This window comes from Phyllostomus hastatus, unplaced genomic scaffold, assembly GCF_019186645.2.
Source record: "Phyllostomus hastatus isolate PE091 unplaced genomic scaffold, TTU_PhHast_1.1 phas_contig_16, whole genome shotgun sequence".
NCBI classification, from domain to species: Eukaryota; Metazoa; Chordata; class Mammalia; order Chiroptera; family Phyllostomidae; genus Phyllostomus; species Phyllostomus hastatus.
This window is the reverse complement of record NW_025333643.1, coordinates 13,390,856-13,408,461: the sequence shown is the minus strand read 5'-3', so window position 1 is coordinate 13,408,461 and position 17,606 is coordinate 13,390,856. Positions and strand designations below refer to the sequence as shown.

Here is a 17,606-nt window from a genome sequence, read left to right as displayed (position 1 = left end):
AAAGGAAAGGAAGTTCCAATATGCCAGCCTGAAAGATTTAAGTGAAAGGGGAAAGAGACAGGACTGTCATCTTTTCCAATGATAGCATTTCAGACCTGGTTATGTGCAGGGAGGCTCATTGGTTGAGACGCCTCTTTTTCTTTTAGCTCCAAGATGGCCAATAGGTTCTAACACATGTCAGTGCTCATTGATTGATGGTAAATCATCTAGAGTGCTGTGTTGAGAAGAGTTCTGAACCTAGTGGAAAAAAGGACTGTGATGGATTTGAGATGTGTTAGAGGGTACAGGACTGGGAGGTAAGAATATGATTGACTATTATTTGACATTACTCTGAGGAAGCAACAGCTTCTCAGAGTCACTGTCAAACTACTTGTGTGTGTGTGAGGGGGGTTCATTCCCCCAGATAGAGTATTTTATAATTAAGGTGTCTGTGATGAGGAATCCTATGGTCAATTTTCTGGAGGTCCCAACTGTCACTTAACATAACCCAAAAGTACAGAGTTTATCTTCCTAAGGAAAAAGAAGGGTCTTATTGTTCTGAGAAAATTTGACCTTGCTTGAGAGCTGGGTAGGCTAATTTACAAAATCTTTAGATGTAGCAAGTAAAGTTTGGAGGTCACCTTTCTTTTTAAATGAACATGAGTATCTCTATTAATCATGTATTTATTTTCACTATTGATCTATATTTATCAATGTGTACTTAAACACATAATGAAGTTATAGTCATAGTTCTAAAGAAGTTTGTTTTTGATTATCCTTTTTCTCTTTTTTCAGATCTCTCTGATTGGAGTCATTTTCTTGTACAGACTATGAGTAAAATGCAGTGAAAATTCTGGTCAACAGTGGAAATATTGGCTTAATCCTCAGCTTACTATAGCATTCCTTCTCCTCAGTATCACCTCATAATAGAAGAAAAATGTATGGAAGTGCAAGAACAATCACCAATCTGGAGGGGAGCCCTTCCAGATCTCCTCGTTTGCCAAGGTCTCCTCGTTTGGGCCACCGAAGAACAAGTAGTGGGGGAGGTGGAGGAACAGGCAAGACTCTGTCCATGGAGAACATCCAGTCCCTTAATGCAGCCTATGCTACATCTGGGCCTATGTATCTGAGTGATCATGAGGGGGTAGCTTCCACAACTTACCCAAAGGGTACCATGACTCTGGGAAGGGCCACAAATAGAGCTGTATATGGAGGTCGAGTCACAGCCATGGGGAGTAGTCCCAATATTGCTTCTGCTGGACTTTCCCACACAGATGTCCTTTCATACACAGATCAACATGGTGGTCTGACCAGCTCATCCCATCATCACCACCACCAGGTCCCCTCTATGTTGAGGCAGGTAAGGGATAGCACAATGTTAGACCTTCAAGCCCAACTCAAGGAACTTCAGAGAGAGAATGATCTCCTTCGGAAAGAGCTAGACATCAAGGACAGCAAATTGGGATCCTCCATGAACAGTATCAAGACCTTCTGGAGTCCTGAGCTCAAGAAGGAGAGAGTCTTAAGGAAGGAAGAAGCAGCCCGTATGTCTGTCCTCAAGGAACAGATGAGGGTTTCCCATGAAGAAAATCAGGTAGGTATGACTCATCTCCTTGTTTTTCAACCTTGGCTTCTCATTGAGTAGTTGATGCTTTGCAAATGTTACCAAAACCTGTGCAGAAGAAAGTTCAGCATCATCAAACTAGCTCTGACTTAGTATGTGTTTCACTTGGGGACTGCAAGAGGTCATAGGAAATATGAGATTACAGCTTGTGATCTCTTTATTTTCTAATGACCTTTTCACATTGTTGCAGAAGAGGGAGGATCACTTCTCACTGCCTAACTTTTACACTTGGTTAATTTTGTTTTCTTTTTCAGCAGTTACAAGAGCAACTCAGATGTACTTCCCATTGAATAGAAGAGTAAAATGTTAATTTTTGCAAGAGTAGACATTTTAACAGCAGCATTTAGTGGGTCACATTTGACTGGTGGATTGAGTTTTTTTTTAGTTCCAGCAGATTATTTCTTTTTAGAATGAGTGGAGTTTATTTTCTAAGTAGCAAACTAGGCAATATTAAGTACTGTTGGGTAGACTGAGCTTGATAATTGTGTTAGAGAAACACAGTACATTTCTGCCTCATCCATTCAATATAAGTACATACTATGTTCATGACACCTTCTTACTTTTCTTTGATCTATCTTTCAAGTAATAGCAAGATTAGTTTTCCCAGAGTCTACCTGTAGTTGTGCCATTTCCCTGCTTTAAAGTCCTCAGTAATTGCCTCCAGAATGAAGTCTACCCTTTTGGCTCAGCCTTCTACTGGATCAGCTTTTCCAGTGTTATCTTGTACCTCCTCCCTCACATCTCCTATGCTACCAGAACCACCAGGTGGTAATTCCTGCAAGTACTCAAGGGTTCCCACTCCATACCTTTGCTCTTTCCATTATCTTCTGCTGGAGGACTTCACAGTGCCTCCTCTCTTTGCTTCTTCCCTTTCAGTCCCAGCTGATCTTGATGTTCACATCCTAACTGTTCTGTGAGGCTCATTTATATGATGCTATTTTCAAAAGGGCTTTGGCATGTGCCTGGGTTTAAATTCCAGCTTCAGCTCTTACTGGTAGTGAGATACCAGTAAGAACTAAGAGATGGGGAATAGAAGGTTAGTGGGTGCCATGCCATTTGGCTAAAAAAATTCTCAGATATCATTTAACTTTATATAGAAATTTGAGATAATTTAAACTTGGCTATACACCAGTGATTCTCCAATAATTGATCTTTACATTGGCCTAATGAGGTGACCCTCCTCTCTGTTACCCTGGCTACCATCCCTCTGGAGTCCAAGCACTCATAGAAGCATTTCTGATTTTTATGAGAACTTGCTGTTTGTTTTCCTTCTAAGTGTAAAGTTATCACCTTATCCTTTTGATTATCTGACAGAGCCTATGCTGGTTTTCAGATGTGGAAATGTGGTTTTTAGTTGGAGCAGAAAGCCTTGTCTTTTACTCCTAAATCAAATTAATGCTTTTAATTATTATTTCTGTTTTTTTCTGACTTTGCTGGTTCATGAAATCCTGTGAACCTGTTACATCTACATGTGTTTCCCCAGTTCTGTACTGCTTTTCTTCCTTTGTTGGTTGTTTTGGAAAGTGGTTAAAGTTCTAAAATTACTTTTATCTTATGCTTTGATCATTAAATATTTTTTAGTGTAGATTTCCTACTTACATATGTATAATTATTTGTAAATTATATGATATGTGACTGTGTCATTATATTATTCACAAAAATTTAGACATGGAAGTGACAAAATAAAATAAATAGAATACTGAGGTAAATTTTATTTATTTATTTATTTTTGAGATTTTATTTTTATTTTATTTTTAGAGAGATGGAAAGGGAAGGAGAAAGAGAGGGAGACAAGCATCAGTGTGTGGTTGCCTCTCATGCACCCTCTATTGGGGTCCTGGCCTGCAACCCAGGCATATGCCCTAACGGAATTGAACTGACAACCCTTTGGTTCGCAGGCCCAGGGCTCAATTACTGAACCACATCAACCAGAGAAAATTTTAATGAAACACAAAACCATTTGTTTTCTAGTAAAAACATTTAGACCCCTTTGTTTATTTCATGAGGGTTAGTTCGGTTTAAACTAGGTAACATCCACAGTTCTACTTAACTGTCCCATGTTGCTTTAAGCTGTAAGCAAGTGAACAGCTGAGGTGCTCCCAGTACTCCTTCCTTGTTCAGAACCTATTATGATCCTAGGCTGACACATGGGTGACATGTGACTGTGTAACATAAGACCCAGGGGAAGCCCCAGTATTTATATATTAAATATAAGTAAAATGTAATTATTTTCTTTTTTAGGTTAAAAATATAAAAGGAGGAAGAAGCATGGAGAGTTTGAAAAGTCAATTTACTTGCAATGTGAGGTAGTATTACAAAGTAAAGAATAGTAAGATTGACAAAAAGCAAGTTATTAAAAAAAATTGAAACGCCCTTCCTTCCCCCTTTGGAAGTATGTCAGGATCCTTTTTAGGGGTATATGAGTACCTTTTGGTCAAGATAGTACCTTTGGTCAAGTACCTTTTGGTCATGATTTAGTAATTAACAAAACTTAAACATCAGAAATTTATTTTGTATTCACCTCAAGTATGAAGCAGGCCAAGTGACTCTCCAGGGCAGTTCTATTCCAGGCAGTGATGCAGGATCCAGGCTTTTTGCATCTTGGCACATGGCCAAGGAGAGCAAGAGTACCTAGAGATGGCTCATTGTCTCCTCAGTTCCTTGGACTTGAAGTGACACAGTTCCAAAGGGCTGAGAGGTGTAGTCCTCTCCTCTTTTCAAGAAGGAGAGTAGAGTTAGATGTGAAGGAAAACTAGAAATTTCTACCAGTGGGGTTTTTATGTTTATCAAAAAGTAGAGCTGGATGAAATAAAGTTTGGGCAATACTGCAGACTTCTGCTGTTGCTGCTGTTTCTATTATTATGTTGCTGCTACAAGCAGACATCTGTTGGGAGCATTATATGTTAGGCATTCTGCTTAGACCTTTGTGTACATTAGGTGCTAGACTTGTCTCAGTTTACAGATGAAAAATAAATGTAGAGAGAATAAGCAGCTTGCCTAAGTTCATATGGCTGGTAATTGACAGAGTTAGAATTTCAAGCTTTGGTCTATTTTGTGCCAGTGTCTACATCTTAACTTTATGTTCACTACCTTCTTATAGGATCACTGAGCTGTGAATAGAATCTTACTATAATAGGAAGATCATACTTCATACATGTTAGATGTAAAAAATGAGTATATGATTCCCAACTCATGATGGTTCAACTTATTTTTGACTGTATGATGTTGCAAAAGAGATATGTGTTCAGTACAAGCTGTACTTGGAATTTTTATCTTTTCTTGGACTAGCACTATGTGGTATGATACTCTGTTGTGATTCTGGGCAGTGACAGAGAGATGTAGTTCCCAGTCAGCCATGTGATCATATCCAATACTCTACAGTGTGTTCATTGTGTTAGATGATTTTGCTGAACTGTAGGATAATGTAAGTGTTCTGAGCATGTTTAAGGTAGGTGGGACTAAGTTATGATGTTTGGTAGGTTAGGTATATTAAGTGCATTTTCAGCTTAAGATATTTTCAACTTATGATGAGTTTATTGGGATATAACCCACTGTAATTTGAGAAGCATCTGTAGTTTTAATACAATCATTAAGAATGTAATTTAGTGTACTTAGTACTTTTATTCTTAATTAGGAACTTATTTATTTTTCCTAGAAATGGTTTTGTGTTGTTTAGGGTTTCTACCATTTACTATAACTTACTATAATTTCATTTCAGAGAAAAAATCATGGAATTTTTTTCTATATGGAAGAAAAGACTGTGAAAGAGATAAGAGACACTTGATTATGGTTTCTTATCCATAACAACCAGATAGTGCATTTACAAATGTAGTTCTATTGGAGGGTATTTGGATAATTAGAATTTCACTAATCTAAACTCAAATAATCTAAGACAATTTGAATTGTACTCTGTGAACAGAAATGGAGGCAGGTCCATTAAAGAGTAAAGGTGAGAAACCTACAGTGCTCATGTTTATGACATTTATTGTTCTGTGAATTTAATGCTCATCGGCATAGACTTTTTACCCTTTTGTTCAGTGTTGTAGAGGGCTCCCAGTCACCTCTGCTTTGGCAATAGATTTTGAAGTCCTAGTGGTTTTGTCCAAGGGAGCTGAATCCAACCCCAGATCTAAGGGAGAATGTTGAATACCTTGCATGTGTTACAAGATGTACAGGACTGTTTGGAACCTTGGAGCCAGTGGGTAGGTAGCTGTGACCAAATTTCTTCTGTGCAAAGGGGCGATACTCGGGTTCCTGGATGAATATTATACACCAGGTCACCACCCCCACCCCCAGCTTTTCTCCATACTTCTCAGCTATACAGGCATGCATGAGTAGAAATACATTTGTGACTGCTAAGATTTACAGTACTGACATTTGGAATCACTGGCTTACTTAACTAGAATGCATAGATGTAGAGTTATCTTTATGCTATCATTCGTGCCTTTTGCTTCATAATGTACTTTCTTGAATGGAAGTAGACTGTGGTGGCATATTATGGCTAATTCTTTGGAATGGCATGAACACATAGTTCATGCCTCAATGTCACACTGGTAGGTTGATTTGGGGAGTAGTGAGGAGAAAAGAATTAGAATAGATGTTTGGCTGCCACTTGAGCCAGCCCCCTTATTATTTTTAATAGCCTGTATGGGGTTGGGGTGGATGTTGGCTGTGGGAGAATGCAACTACATGGATGTAAAGTAATCCAATTTTTTCTAAAAGATTATATGGTTGTTTTTTTTCTTGACAGCTCTATTCTATTTACCTGCGTGATGGAGATCAGAGAGAGAAAACATAATAGAAAATAAATTTACAGAAAGTTCATAAAGACATATCTTACAACTTGGTGCCTATAAGTTAGTGACTTGTTATATTCCTGGATATTTTGTGCAATTATTCTTTGTAGTTTTAATGAATTATTTTTCAAAATTAGGTATAATAAAACAATTTTTAAATATTTTCCCAAGTTGTGCATGGCTAGCCAAGGATCTGCATGAATATAAATAGCATCATGCACTGGGAAATTGTACCAGGTTTAATATTTACCCATCTTGTGTGTGCAGAAGTGGGACAAGGTCATTGGGAAACGTAGCCTAAGAAGTGTAAGTAAACCTGGCTGGGGAATGCTATAGCTTTTAAGCCATGGTTACATGATAATTTCTATTTCTGGCTTAACACAATAGGAAATAATCTACTCTAAATCAATATTAATATGGGTTTTTGATGAGATTTTGAGCTACTTGCAATATATGATTTGATTCTCATTTTCAGCCTGTAACTTGATAAGGTCAAGATAGATCACATTTCTGTAATTCCTTTATTACTATTTTCTCTTTTATTTTTATAATTGTAGGTTATTTCAATAGGGGTCATTCAACTCTGTTCTAAAATACTAATTTCACTGTGAATGTCCATATATGAAGAGCTGTCCCAATTGGAAGTGGGTGACAGAATCAATTCTTTTTTTTTTTTTTTTGAGAATGTAGTGAGGCAGTTGTATTGTGAAGGACCTGCTGACAGTTAAATGCAGCTGCAAATCACCTTGAGAATGTTTGTGGAATCAATGGCTGAGCCCTGGAGTGTCAGGTTCCCTCAGCTTTGTAGGTAGGACTTAAATATATTCATTGTTCAAATAGACCTGTCTTATAGCTGTACCTTCTTACAGGCTCCATTCCTTCCGCAACTCTGTCTGAGATCCATGGGTCCCTCAAAGACAGTATTTCCAAAGTATCCAACCAAATCCCACAGACACATTTAAAGCCTCTGTTTGGATCATATACACTGACATTCTATTGCCTAAGGCATGTTCTATGGTGAAGGCCTAAGTCATTGAGGTCAGGGAAATCTACTCTCTGCCAAAGCAGAGAGGGAGAGGAATGAATTTTTATTTGCCAGATATTTGATTTATGTACATAAAATCAAATAAAAAGCAAATAAAACCCAAGTGGAAGTCTGGGACATTCTGGGAAAGCTTTTGTTTTTCTATTAAAAGGAATGAATGTCATCAGCAATGGTTCTTGAGTGCCCATGTGTTGCCTAGAGCTGTGTCGTCTGCAAAGTAACCATGGGAGAGGGACTGAGACAAGCACAGATACACATGCCTAGCTATCTCTGAGCAAGTACATCAGCAACAGTGGTGGCCTGCCTTCAGACTTCTAGTCACATGAGAAAATAAACCCTTAGTTGTTTAAGTCACTGTTGGTTATTCTATTACTTGCAGTTCAATAACTTTCTAACTGATAAAACATAGAAAATCATTAATAATTACCAGTCATGATAACCATAAAAATAGGTACATTTCAGGAGGATAAATGAGATCTCAAAGGACTTTATACATTAGAAGGAAGGAATCTACTTATTAATTGTATTGGGCAATACTCCAAAGTAGTGACACAGATGCTTCTCCTAGCCTGAATTAACAACAAAGGGAAATTTATTAGTCCTTGTGTTGCGCGTGGGTCACCGGCCAGCAGTGACCACAGAACGCTGTGGATGGCTCGATGAAAACACGCGAGAAAAAACACCACATGCACAGAGACAAACTAGTTTCTGTGGGGAAGTAGGGACGAAATGGCCACACCCCCTAGTGGGGAACGTGCCGATTTACCATCCATACCTGCTTTTATTGGGCTCATTTTGCATAATAATTCAGGTAAAGTACAGTGCTCATTAAGGGGAAGTAAGGAACCATAGAAAACAAAGAACTTTGCCAGTCTATTGAGTCGGGGTCAAAGAGCTGTAAGACTGAGGAACAAACTAACTTCCTCCTGAGACCCTTCTCATTCAACTGAGAGCATTCTAAACAAAGAAGGTTTCACAGTAATTTACATGTTCTTTCTTAGGCCTAATCACCTCGGGGAATCCGCACTTCTCAGTACAGAGCTGCACCACCCTGTCATTGTTTCAGGCTTAGGTGGAGCAAGAGAACTAAGGCAACTGGGAGACAAGGAGGTTTTTTTCCCAGATGCTGAGAACTCAGGCTATGTCAAAGCCGAGGAGCGAGGGTCCATCACCCCCTTTTGCTGCAGCCCCCCAAGTCCTTCTTTTGGGAGGCCTCCCAAAGTGATTGTGCCTGTCTTAGGTCGTTCCCCCCGTGGGGAATCTTACCCGTCTTTGGCTAACCGACCAAGCTTTTTGGGGGTTCAGTTATGAATAAAGCAGCAGAAGCAGCATTCCTGCCAGGGAGATAAGCTTTTGTCTCCTTGCTGGCTTATGGTTCCAAGGGCGTTCCCTTAGCCTTAGCCTAGGCGGGGGTTTCAGCTTCTGATACCAGTCAGGGCAGTTCCCAACATCCTTGTAATGAAATTGCAGGAAGGCTGAGGTGTGGTACACAGGGTTGACTGTACCCAGGGCCTCCAGCTGAAGTAGGACTATGTCTCTACCCATTGCTTCATCTCTGGTTCTTGATAGCCATCTCTATGTGTAAGCCTCATTTTCTCCTTCAGGTGGTGGACTGTGTTGGCTGCCAATACAACTGAAGAGTTAAGCAAGTCCTATGTCTTTACTTCCCACTTGCAAAATTTATGAAAGGATTTGGTCCTGCCTTTGTTATATCCTGCTTCCAGACTTGGGGAATGCATGTGAAAGGGGTGGGAACAAGTATGCGGAAAGGGGTTACTATGACAGGTGACCCTATTGGAACAGTAGGTATTGGGAGAGGAGCAGTTTTCAAAGTTACTGAAACAAAGGGTGAAGGGGATACTTTAGGATAAAAACAGATGTCCACTGCACTGACTTGAGTTGTTGGTCACTCTCTTTCTCCCAATGTTTTAAGGGCTTATAAGCAAAACCAAGAGACCCAATAAATTAAGTCAATCACATGTCATATCTGTATATATGTTTTTAAATTTTAACTCTGATTTGAGATGTGTGTGTCTGTGTGTATTTTCCCCAATGTTACATAGGCTCATGGATTTAGAACTGGATAATATGAACTAGTTTAGTGCCATAACATGACTTGGAATGCTGAATCTTAGAAGGACCAAAGAAAAAGTGTCTGTCTCCCTCATCTTGAAATAGTCTTCCTCAGCTTTTCAGAGAACTGTAGCTTTTGTTTGCCTTTCCAGAAAGGTGGAAAAACTTTTGTCCAGACTTCGGCAATGATCTACTTAGACTGAAACCACAATTTTAATGCCTTTCATGGGTAGGTAAAAACTTCCTTTGGTTCTGAAGATAGATGAGATGGCACTGAGCCAAAAGTTGATTTCTTTGTTTGCCAGAATGTAGGAGAATGATATGAAGTGAACTATACATCTTTGTCACAGATGTCAGCTGGTTTTTGCTTCAGTAATCTCTTTCAGTCAGCCCTAGAATCAGCCATATGCATTGTATTAGTAGCCTCACAGATTTTTATTCCCAGGTTTTCTTATGAAAGACTTGGCTAATAAGAGGAAAATAAACATTCTTGTATGTTGGACCTTGGGAGAGCTAAATGATTTCCATGTTCCATTTGCTCTCTGGATCACTTTATTTTGGCTATGAGATAGCAACAGCTCACAACCAAAGAAAACATTTTGGAATATTTCAATGAGATTTTAGTTTCACACATGCCAAAGACACTTACTGAAACCAAGTTTTGGGAGGGGAAGGCAGAGGAGTGGTCACCCCAACTGCCTTCACTTCACCCCTAACATTCACTGCCTGATACAATTCCCTCCCTATAGACAACATCCTCAGAGGATTTTAAGAAGCAAGTCTGTGCTGACAGGAGAAAAAGTAACAGTGATTTTATCAGCCAAAGCAGATGGGGTGGGTTCTGAACTTGGCCTCTTCTGGCCAGAGTGCAATTTCAATTTCTATAATTAGTTGCAGGTGGAGCTCTTGTGTTTTTGTTTTGGAGTCCACTGACATCTGTGTGCAAATTCTGACCATCCCAGTTGGCATTTGGACTCAATAAGTGGTTTGGCTTTGCAAGAATGTAGAAAATTGTAAATCTACTTCACACACACACATAAAGCTGCTCTAAAGGTCAGGTTCTGAAAGCTGTGAAAAGCATTTTGAAAAGTTTGGGAAGTAGGTTTTAGGCAGAACATGGGCATGCAGCAGAAAGCTTGGGCAGCCTAACAAACAGACTTCTGTCACATGCCTTTTTTTCTCTCTCTCTCTGGGAAGCCAACATTTAATTACATCTTGGAAGTGATATGCGGGCATTTTGTTTTTTAGTAAGAATATTTTGGAGAGAAGAAATAAAGACTGAGGCAGCTAGTTCATGTCTTATAAATCTATGGCTATGCTTGTACTGTCTGGTTTGGTGATATAGCTATTGATCAAGTTAACTTAGTGGTTCTCAACTGGGACAGTTCTACCCCTCAAGAAACATTTGGCAATGTCTGGAGACATTTTTGGTTGTTGAAACAGTGTGAGATATGCTACTGGCATCTAGTAGGTAGAAGCTAGGGATACTGCTAAACATCTTACAGTGAATAGGACAGCCCTCCACATTATCTGGTAGAAAATGTTAATAGGTACAAGACAGAAATTTTGAGTTAATTGGATGATTACTGTATCTTAAATTTTCTTGATAATTTACCTGTACACAATTATTTCACTTTGTAAAATGATGATCAAATATGTATATGGGGGTTGGAGGCCTGGGATTTTGAAAGATGGGAGAGAGATTGGGGGGCTGGGTGAAAAAGGTGAAGGAACTAAGAAGTACAAATGGGAAGTTACAGAGTAGTCACAGGGATGGATATACAGTATAGCATAGGAAATATGGCCAATAATATTGTAAAAACTATATGTGGTCAAATTGGTACTAGATTTATCAGGGTGATAACTTAGTATGTTATACAATGTCCAATTACTCATATACCTGAAACTAATATGATTGTATGTCACCTCTAATTGAAAAATAAAAAAAATATTTTAAAAATGTATATATTTATGTAAAAACAATGACATAAAAGATAAAACCTGATTCATCATTTTGAGGGAAGGAATTAATTGTGAATGTCTTTTTTTAAAAAAAAATCTTGACCTGGACTATTAAGCATGAATCTTCAAATACCTTGAATTCTTTTAGAAGTAGACATTCGGTAAATAGAGATCAATCTTATAAGGAAATGAACAACCCCTTTAAGGAAATTAAACCTGTTTTTAAAAGTATCATTTCTTTATGCTTTCACATATTTTTTATGGTGTTTTTTTGTCTATGTCTGACATTGATCTTGAAAGGAAAGGAGAATAAGCATTTTATTTTATTTTTTATTTATTGAATTTATTGAGGTGACATTGGTTAATAAAATTATATAGGTTTCAGGTGTACAATTCCATAACATATCATCTGTATATTGGATTGTGTGTTCACTGCCCCAAGTCAAGTCTCCTGTCACCATTTATCCCTGCTTTACTCTCTTCTACCTTCTCCCACTCTCCTTTCTTTTTGGTAATCCCCATACTGTTGTCTGTGTCTTTGAGGATTTTTTTTATTGAAAAGAATAAGCATTTTTGAGCTCCATCTATGTGCCAGGAATTTGCTAGTTGCTTTTGTGTGTGAGAGCTCAACAGCTTTGCAAAACATGTGGCATCCCCATTTATAGATGAGAAGGCACAGGGAGATTAATTAGGTGGCCTGCCTGAGGCCTTACCATTAGGTATAGTTGGGATTTGAATCTCAGGTATGCTTAGCCACAAAACTGTGTTCTTACTGCCTTGAAGGAGAATACAACAGATTTGCTTGAAAAATAGACAATTTGGTGCTGAAATGGAAGGCCTAACATAGGGTGGAAGTAGCAGTGTTGCCTGGCATTATCTTCATGATGTTCTTGAAGAGGCATAGAGAAAGGATGGAAAGCAAGAATGAGGAAGGGAGTATGTTGTTGGAAGCAACAGAGGAGAGAAGGAAAGCAGGAAGGAGCAAATGCATTCTTGTCAAGCAAATGAGCAGAGGAGAATGCCAAAGGAACACTCCTATCTTCGGAACACATCCTGAAGGGCAGGAGGGAGCAACTTCATGACCAGCTGGAAAATTAAAACCATTGCAGAGAAATGAGAGAGATTATCTCTCAGGATGCTTCATTAAAGGTCCAACAGATTCTTTCAGGTAGTTTTCACTGACAAACTTACTGGGTCCTCAGAGCAGAACTTCAGGAATGGGGAAACTCTTTACTATGGATTGTTGAACTCTATTGAAGATGATCTCATTAATTCAGGTAGAGTTCTTTCTGATCTTTCCTTTGTCTACAGGGACTTCAGGGTACATAAATAGTCTCCTGGCCTAGCAGTTTCTCACCTCTCAGCTTCCTCTTTAGGGGGTTTTTGACCTCCCTGTGTGGCCCTATTTAGGATTTGTCTTTTACATTGTTTCAAATCTTGTGTCTGAAAGTCAGAACTTACCCCCTTGGGTACCAGTGTTTCTAATGACTTTTTCTTCCCACAACTTTCCTATGAAACCTTTTTGTCCTTTTTGAGAATCCAACTCATTTATTTCCTAATTCATTCAATCACTTCTTGTTTAAGAGGGAATATAATTGCAAGTAGCAAATACCCATTCAAGCATATTGAAAGAAAAAAAGGGGATTTACTGGGAATATAGAAGAGTTCCTCCCAGACCCTAAGGATAGGTAGGCAGACAGGTATTTTGGGGGCTGGAATCAATTTTTTTTTGGAAAATAAATGGTAATAATGACAAAGTCAGTCTCTCACTTTCTGTCTTTTCTCTTGATAGATTTTTATATGTGGCTTGTGAAAAAGTGGCCACTCAAGGAAAGCATGTGTGTCTTGTCTATTCAAGTGCTCATTGGAGTCTGCTTAGATTTGCTCTGTTTCCGTTTCAAATTGAGAAAACCAAGAATCTGATAATCTGATTGGCCAGCTTGAATCCAGAGTCTATTTTAGGTCCAGTTAGCTGTGACCAAGGGAGTGGTGAGATTTATGCCCTCCCACCCCAGCAGAGCTGTGGAAAGAAACTCTGAAAAAGAGGCATGATGGGTAGATTCTAGCCATGGACTTTGTGGAAAAGGTGGGTTGGAAGAAAGGCCAGCCATTTCTAGGAAATATATTTGTGTAACACATAATTGGGAGCTTGCCCTATTTCAGTTATTAGGAAGACCAAGATCAATCAAACAAAGTTACCTCCTCTCACCTGTTTATGCCTAGCTATTTCAATAGGAACATCAGTAGCCTTCTGGAATTTCTTGATCTTCACACCCAAATTGTCAATCCCTATCCTTGACTGTGCCTACTGGAGAAATTTCAGAAGTGCTATTGACTGACACCAGAATCAATTCATGATGTCTTATCTTAGTGTACCTACCCACATAATATAATATCTAAGAAATTCTCCACTTTTTGTAAATTCCATTAGACTTCGGTCTCCAAGTAGGTGATATTATGGTGCTAGTTATGATCTGCAACTCTTAGAAATAGGTATATTTCTGAAATATTCATATAAAATATATAAAAGTTCTCAAGGGATATTGAAGCCAATAGAAATATATAAATATACGAGGTGGAAAGTTAAACAATGCAAAAAATGACCAAATTTAGAAATTGCTCATATTTAGAAATGTAGCAAATAAATAAAATTTGCTTTACCAAATTAAAAAAAAAACCCTCTGTCTGTGGTTTTTAAACTTGGGGAATCATATGTTCTTTGAGAAGCCAATGGAAACTTTGTAATTTTCCCTAGAAAATGTGCATAACCTGAATTGTTATTTCACTTCCTTACCCTTACTCTGAACCCCAAGGGCATCTAAGAATATTTAGGTAAAACCTCTGTCTAGATATTGTCATTTAATATTAATATTGTATGTGTATTAGCAATAAGTAGTTCCTAGCACTTAATGAAATGAATGAGCCTTTGGTAATACGAGACATATCTTCAGTTCACTACTGTTCAATTTGTGCTGAGAAGTAGAGGACATGTGCCAGGACTCTGGGGATGGTTAAAAGGTGTGTTTATTAGTAGGGTAGAAAATTGTAGATGGACTATATCATATTCATTGAATGAATTCAGGTAGAATATACTAGAGGTGGTAGGTTTTAGTCCTTCTTCCAGAATAAGTTACCTTAACAGAGTTTGCATAGTGTTGGGTGTCACAGTAAAATGCTTGTTTAAATATTTTCGTTTATTAAGGACTTCTAGATCATTATGTTGGTTTTGGGGTCTTGGATAATTCTATTTTATTACTTTGTAATTGCAAATAAAAGCTAATACTTTAAATTAAATTATGCTGTAGGCATTTGTGATAGAACAAGGAATAAAAGATTTTGGGGAATTATCAAGTAAGGGTTAATTGGGAACCTACTGTGTTCTCATTTATATGCTAAGGCTGAAGAAGACTCTAAAGAATGTGAAGCACACTTTTTGTCTGTTTACTGTCTACTGAAAATCATTAGAGACACATTTCTTTTTTCTATGTAGAACATCAATGAGGGATCACAGTAGTTTTTGATGGACAGTTGACTTACCTTGGAATTTTATGTGAGCATGAAGTTTGAACTTGCCAAATTTACTTACTTTCCTGAGAATAGCCCTTGATGTGAGCTTTCTCTTTGTAGAAGCCTAGCCAGAGTCCAGGAGAGTGGATACAGCCTCCTCCCAACCCCTGCCAGAGTAGGGCTTCTAGAAGGAATTGGGGAAGGTCTGGGCTCCTGCCTTTCTCAGGCAAGCATGTCAGGCTGTGAATTACTTTCCCATTTAGCACACCCACGTCTCTACAGTATGTTCCCTTGATAAGGATAAAAATGATTGGTATAGCTGATAAAGAACTTCCTACATGTACCCTAAATGAAATAATGATCTTTTAAATACTGTGTGGAAGGACTTGCCTATGGTGTTTTATTGAATCCACACAATGACACTGTGAAGTAGATACTGTTAGTAATATTGCCATTTAATATGTGAGCAAGGTGAGGCTAGAAGGGAAATCACTTGTCCAAAGTTACAGTTAGCAAGTGGCAGAGCTGGGATTGAGTCCAGGCAGATTAACTCCAAGGTTGGTCTTCAAAGTCAGGGTTGACTGTAGTATGGAGTGGTCCTGTGTAAGCCAATTTAGCTGAGGTTTTCTCAGTAATAGCCCAATGCATCTTGACTGGTTAGTTAGTAGTCACAGCTCTCTGTTTAGAAGCTCTGTGGTTACAAATATGAGTAGGTCCAAGCTCTTGCCGTGAGAATCTATTTTAGTAGGGAAAATGCTGCATTCATAAAAATCCACAGAAAAACAACCTGTAAAAAGGGGGAAGAAAGTTGTACTCACAATTAAGTATACAATTCAAATGCTTTAGGAGCCCAGAGAAGGATGAGATGAGGGAAGACTTCACATAGGGAGGGTAGCATTGGATACACTTTCTGAGGATGGACTAGTATTAAAAAATATGGAAGGTGGGAGCAGGGGTGGTTGGTGGGGAGTCCAGATTCTCAATAGAGAGAATGACCAAGAGAAAACAGATGATTGGAGACTTATTTCATAAAGCATTGGGATGAAGGAAGGGCAAAATTAGTCATCCAAATATTGTACTTATGTTAAAAGAGGAGAAGAGAAGTTGGCCCATGAAGGTCATTATTTTCCCTGAATCAAGAGAAGTTACCCTACAAGATATCACTTCACATCTCTCAGAATGGCTATTATCAAAAAGACAAAAGATAAGCATTGATGAGGATGTAGAGAAAAGGGAACCCTCGTGTACTGTTGGTGGGAAGGTAAATTGGTGCTAGGCAGTTACTGTGGAAAATAATATGGAGTTTCCTCAAAAAATTAAAAACAGAACTACCATATGATCCAACAATTCCACTTCTGGGTATTTATTTAAAGAAAATGAAAACACTAATTCAAAGAGACATGTGCACCCCTATATTCATTGCAGCATTATTTACAATAGCCAAGATATGGAAGCAACCTAAGTGTCCATCAATAGATAAATGGATAAAGAAGATGTGGTATATATATATGTACACATACACACACACATACACAATGGAATATTACTGAGCCATTAAAGAATGAAATCTTGCCATTTGAGACAACATGGATGGACCTAGAGGGCATTGTGCTAAGTGAAATAAGACAGAGATAGATAAATACCATATGATTTTACTTATGTGTGAAAACTAAAAAACAAAAACAAACAAAACACTCGTAGATACAGTAAACAAACTGGTGGTTGCAAAGGGGGGAGGGGAGGGGAGGTGGATGAAATAAGTGAAGAGGATAAAGAGATACAAACTTCCAGGTATAAAATAAATCATGAGACAGCATAGGGAGTATAGTCAATAATATTGTAATAATTTTATAGGATGACAGATGATAACTAGACTTATTGTGATCATTTTGTAATGTTTATGAATATTAAATCATTATTCATAATGATTTAATAGGATATTATATGCCAATTACACTTCAATAAAAAAGGAAAATTCAGTATAGTGCTTAATTTATATGGAGGTATATGTTGGAATAAACTGCATTTTGCTTCTGTGATTTTTCCTGTGTTAATACCACTGTGAACTCTTCTGGGACTGTTATGTTAACAGCAGAAGGATGAATTTAAAAGCTCCTTTGTCAACATGTTGATGGTCAAAAGGGAAGGGTTATTGTGAACCCAACAGAAAGTCTTGTTCTGTTGAGGTGAGAACAGCCTATTTTGTTTCCCTTGGCTTAATTCTTTGATGTGCCTTTTCTATTATTAGTGTGTATGTGTGTATGTGTGTGTGTGTGTGTGTGTGTTTGTGTGTGAATGAGAGAGAGAGAGAATGTCATCTCCAAACTGTCATCACAAGATACAGAATAATTTTTGTCATATGCCAAAGAGATGCCATATCACAATCTTGGGAAGAGTTTTTCCTTATTATCCTGTTGTTTTCTTCTTCTTTACTGAGCCAGTGGAATTAGAATATCTTGCACTAGAAACCAAATTTAGATGAACTTCTTAGGGGTGGCTAAAAGAGTTTTCTTGATCAAGGTATGGATCCCCTTAGCTGAATCCAAGACAGTTCATGTTGAATTGCAGATCACTGCCATGGAGAATTCCGGGCCACAGCCAGACCTTTCTTGTGCTAAAA

General features: G+C 38.2%; 1 protein-coding gene across 4 annotated transcripts in view; it reads left to right on the top strand.

Moving 5' to 3' along the window:
• The window catches only part of ERC2 (ELKS/RAB6-interacting/CAST family member 2), a 943,617-nt gene that overhangs the window by 30,200 nt on the left and 895,811 nt on the right, over positions 1-17,606 (top strand). For all 4 annotated transcript variants that reach the window (XR_006784938.1, XR_006784937.1, XR_006784936.1 and 1 more), the window contains exon 2: positions 775-1,573. Coding sequence is in view for 1 of the 4 variants with exons in the window: in XM_045832534.1 (XP_045688490.1) it covers positions 917-1,573 (657 nt within the window). In the remaining 3 variants the exon portion in view is untranslated. The remainder of the gene's footprint in view (positions 1-774; positions 1,574-17,606) is intronic.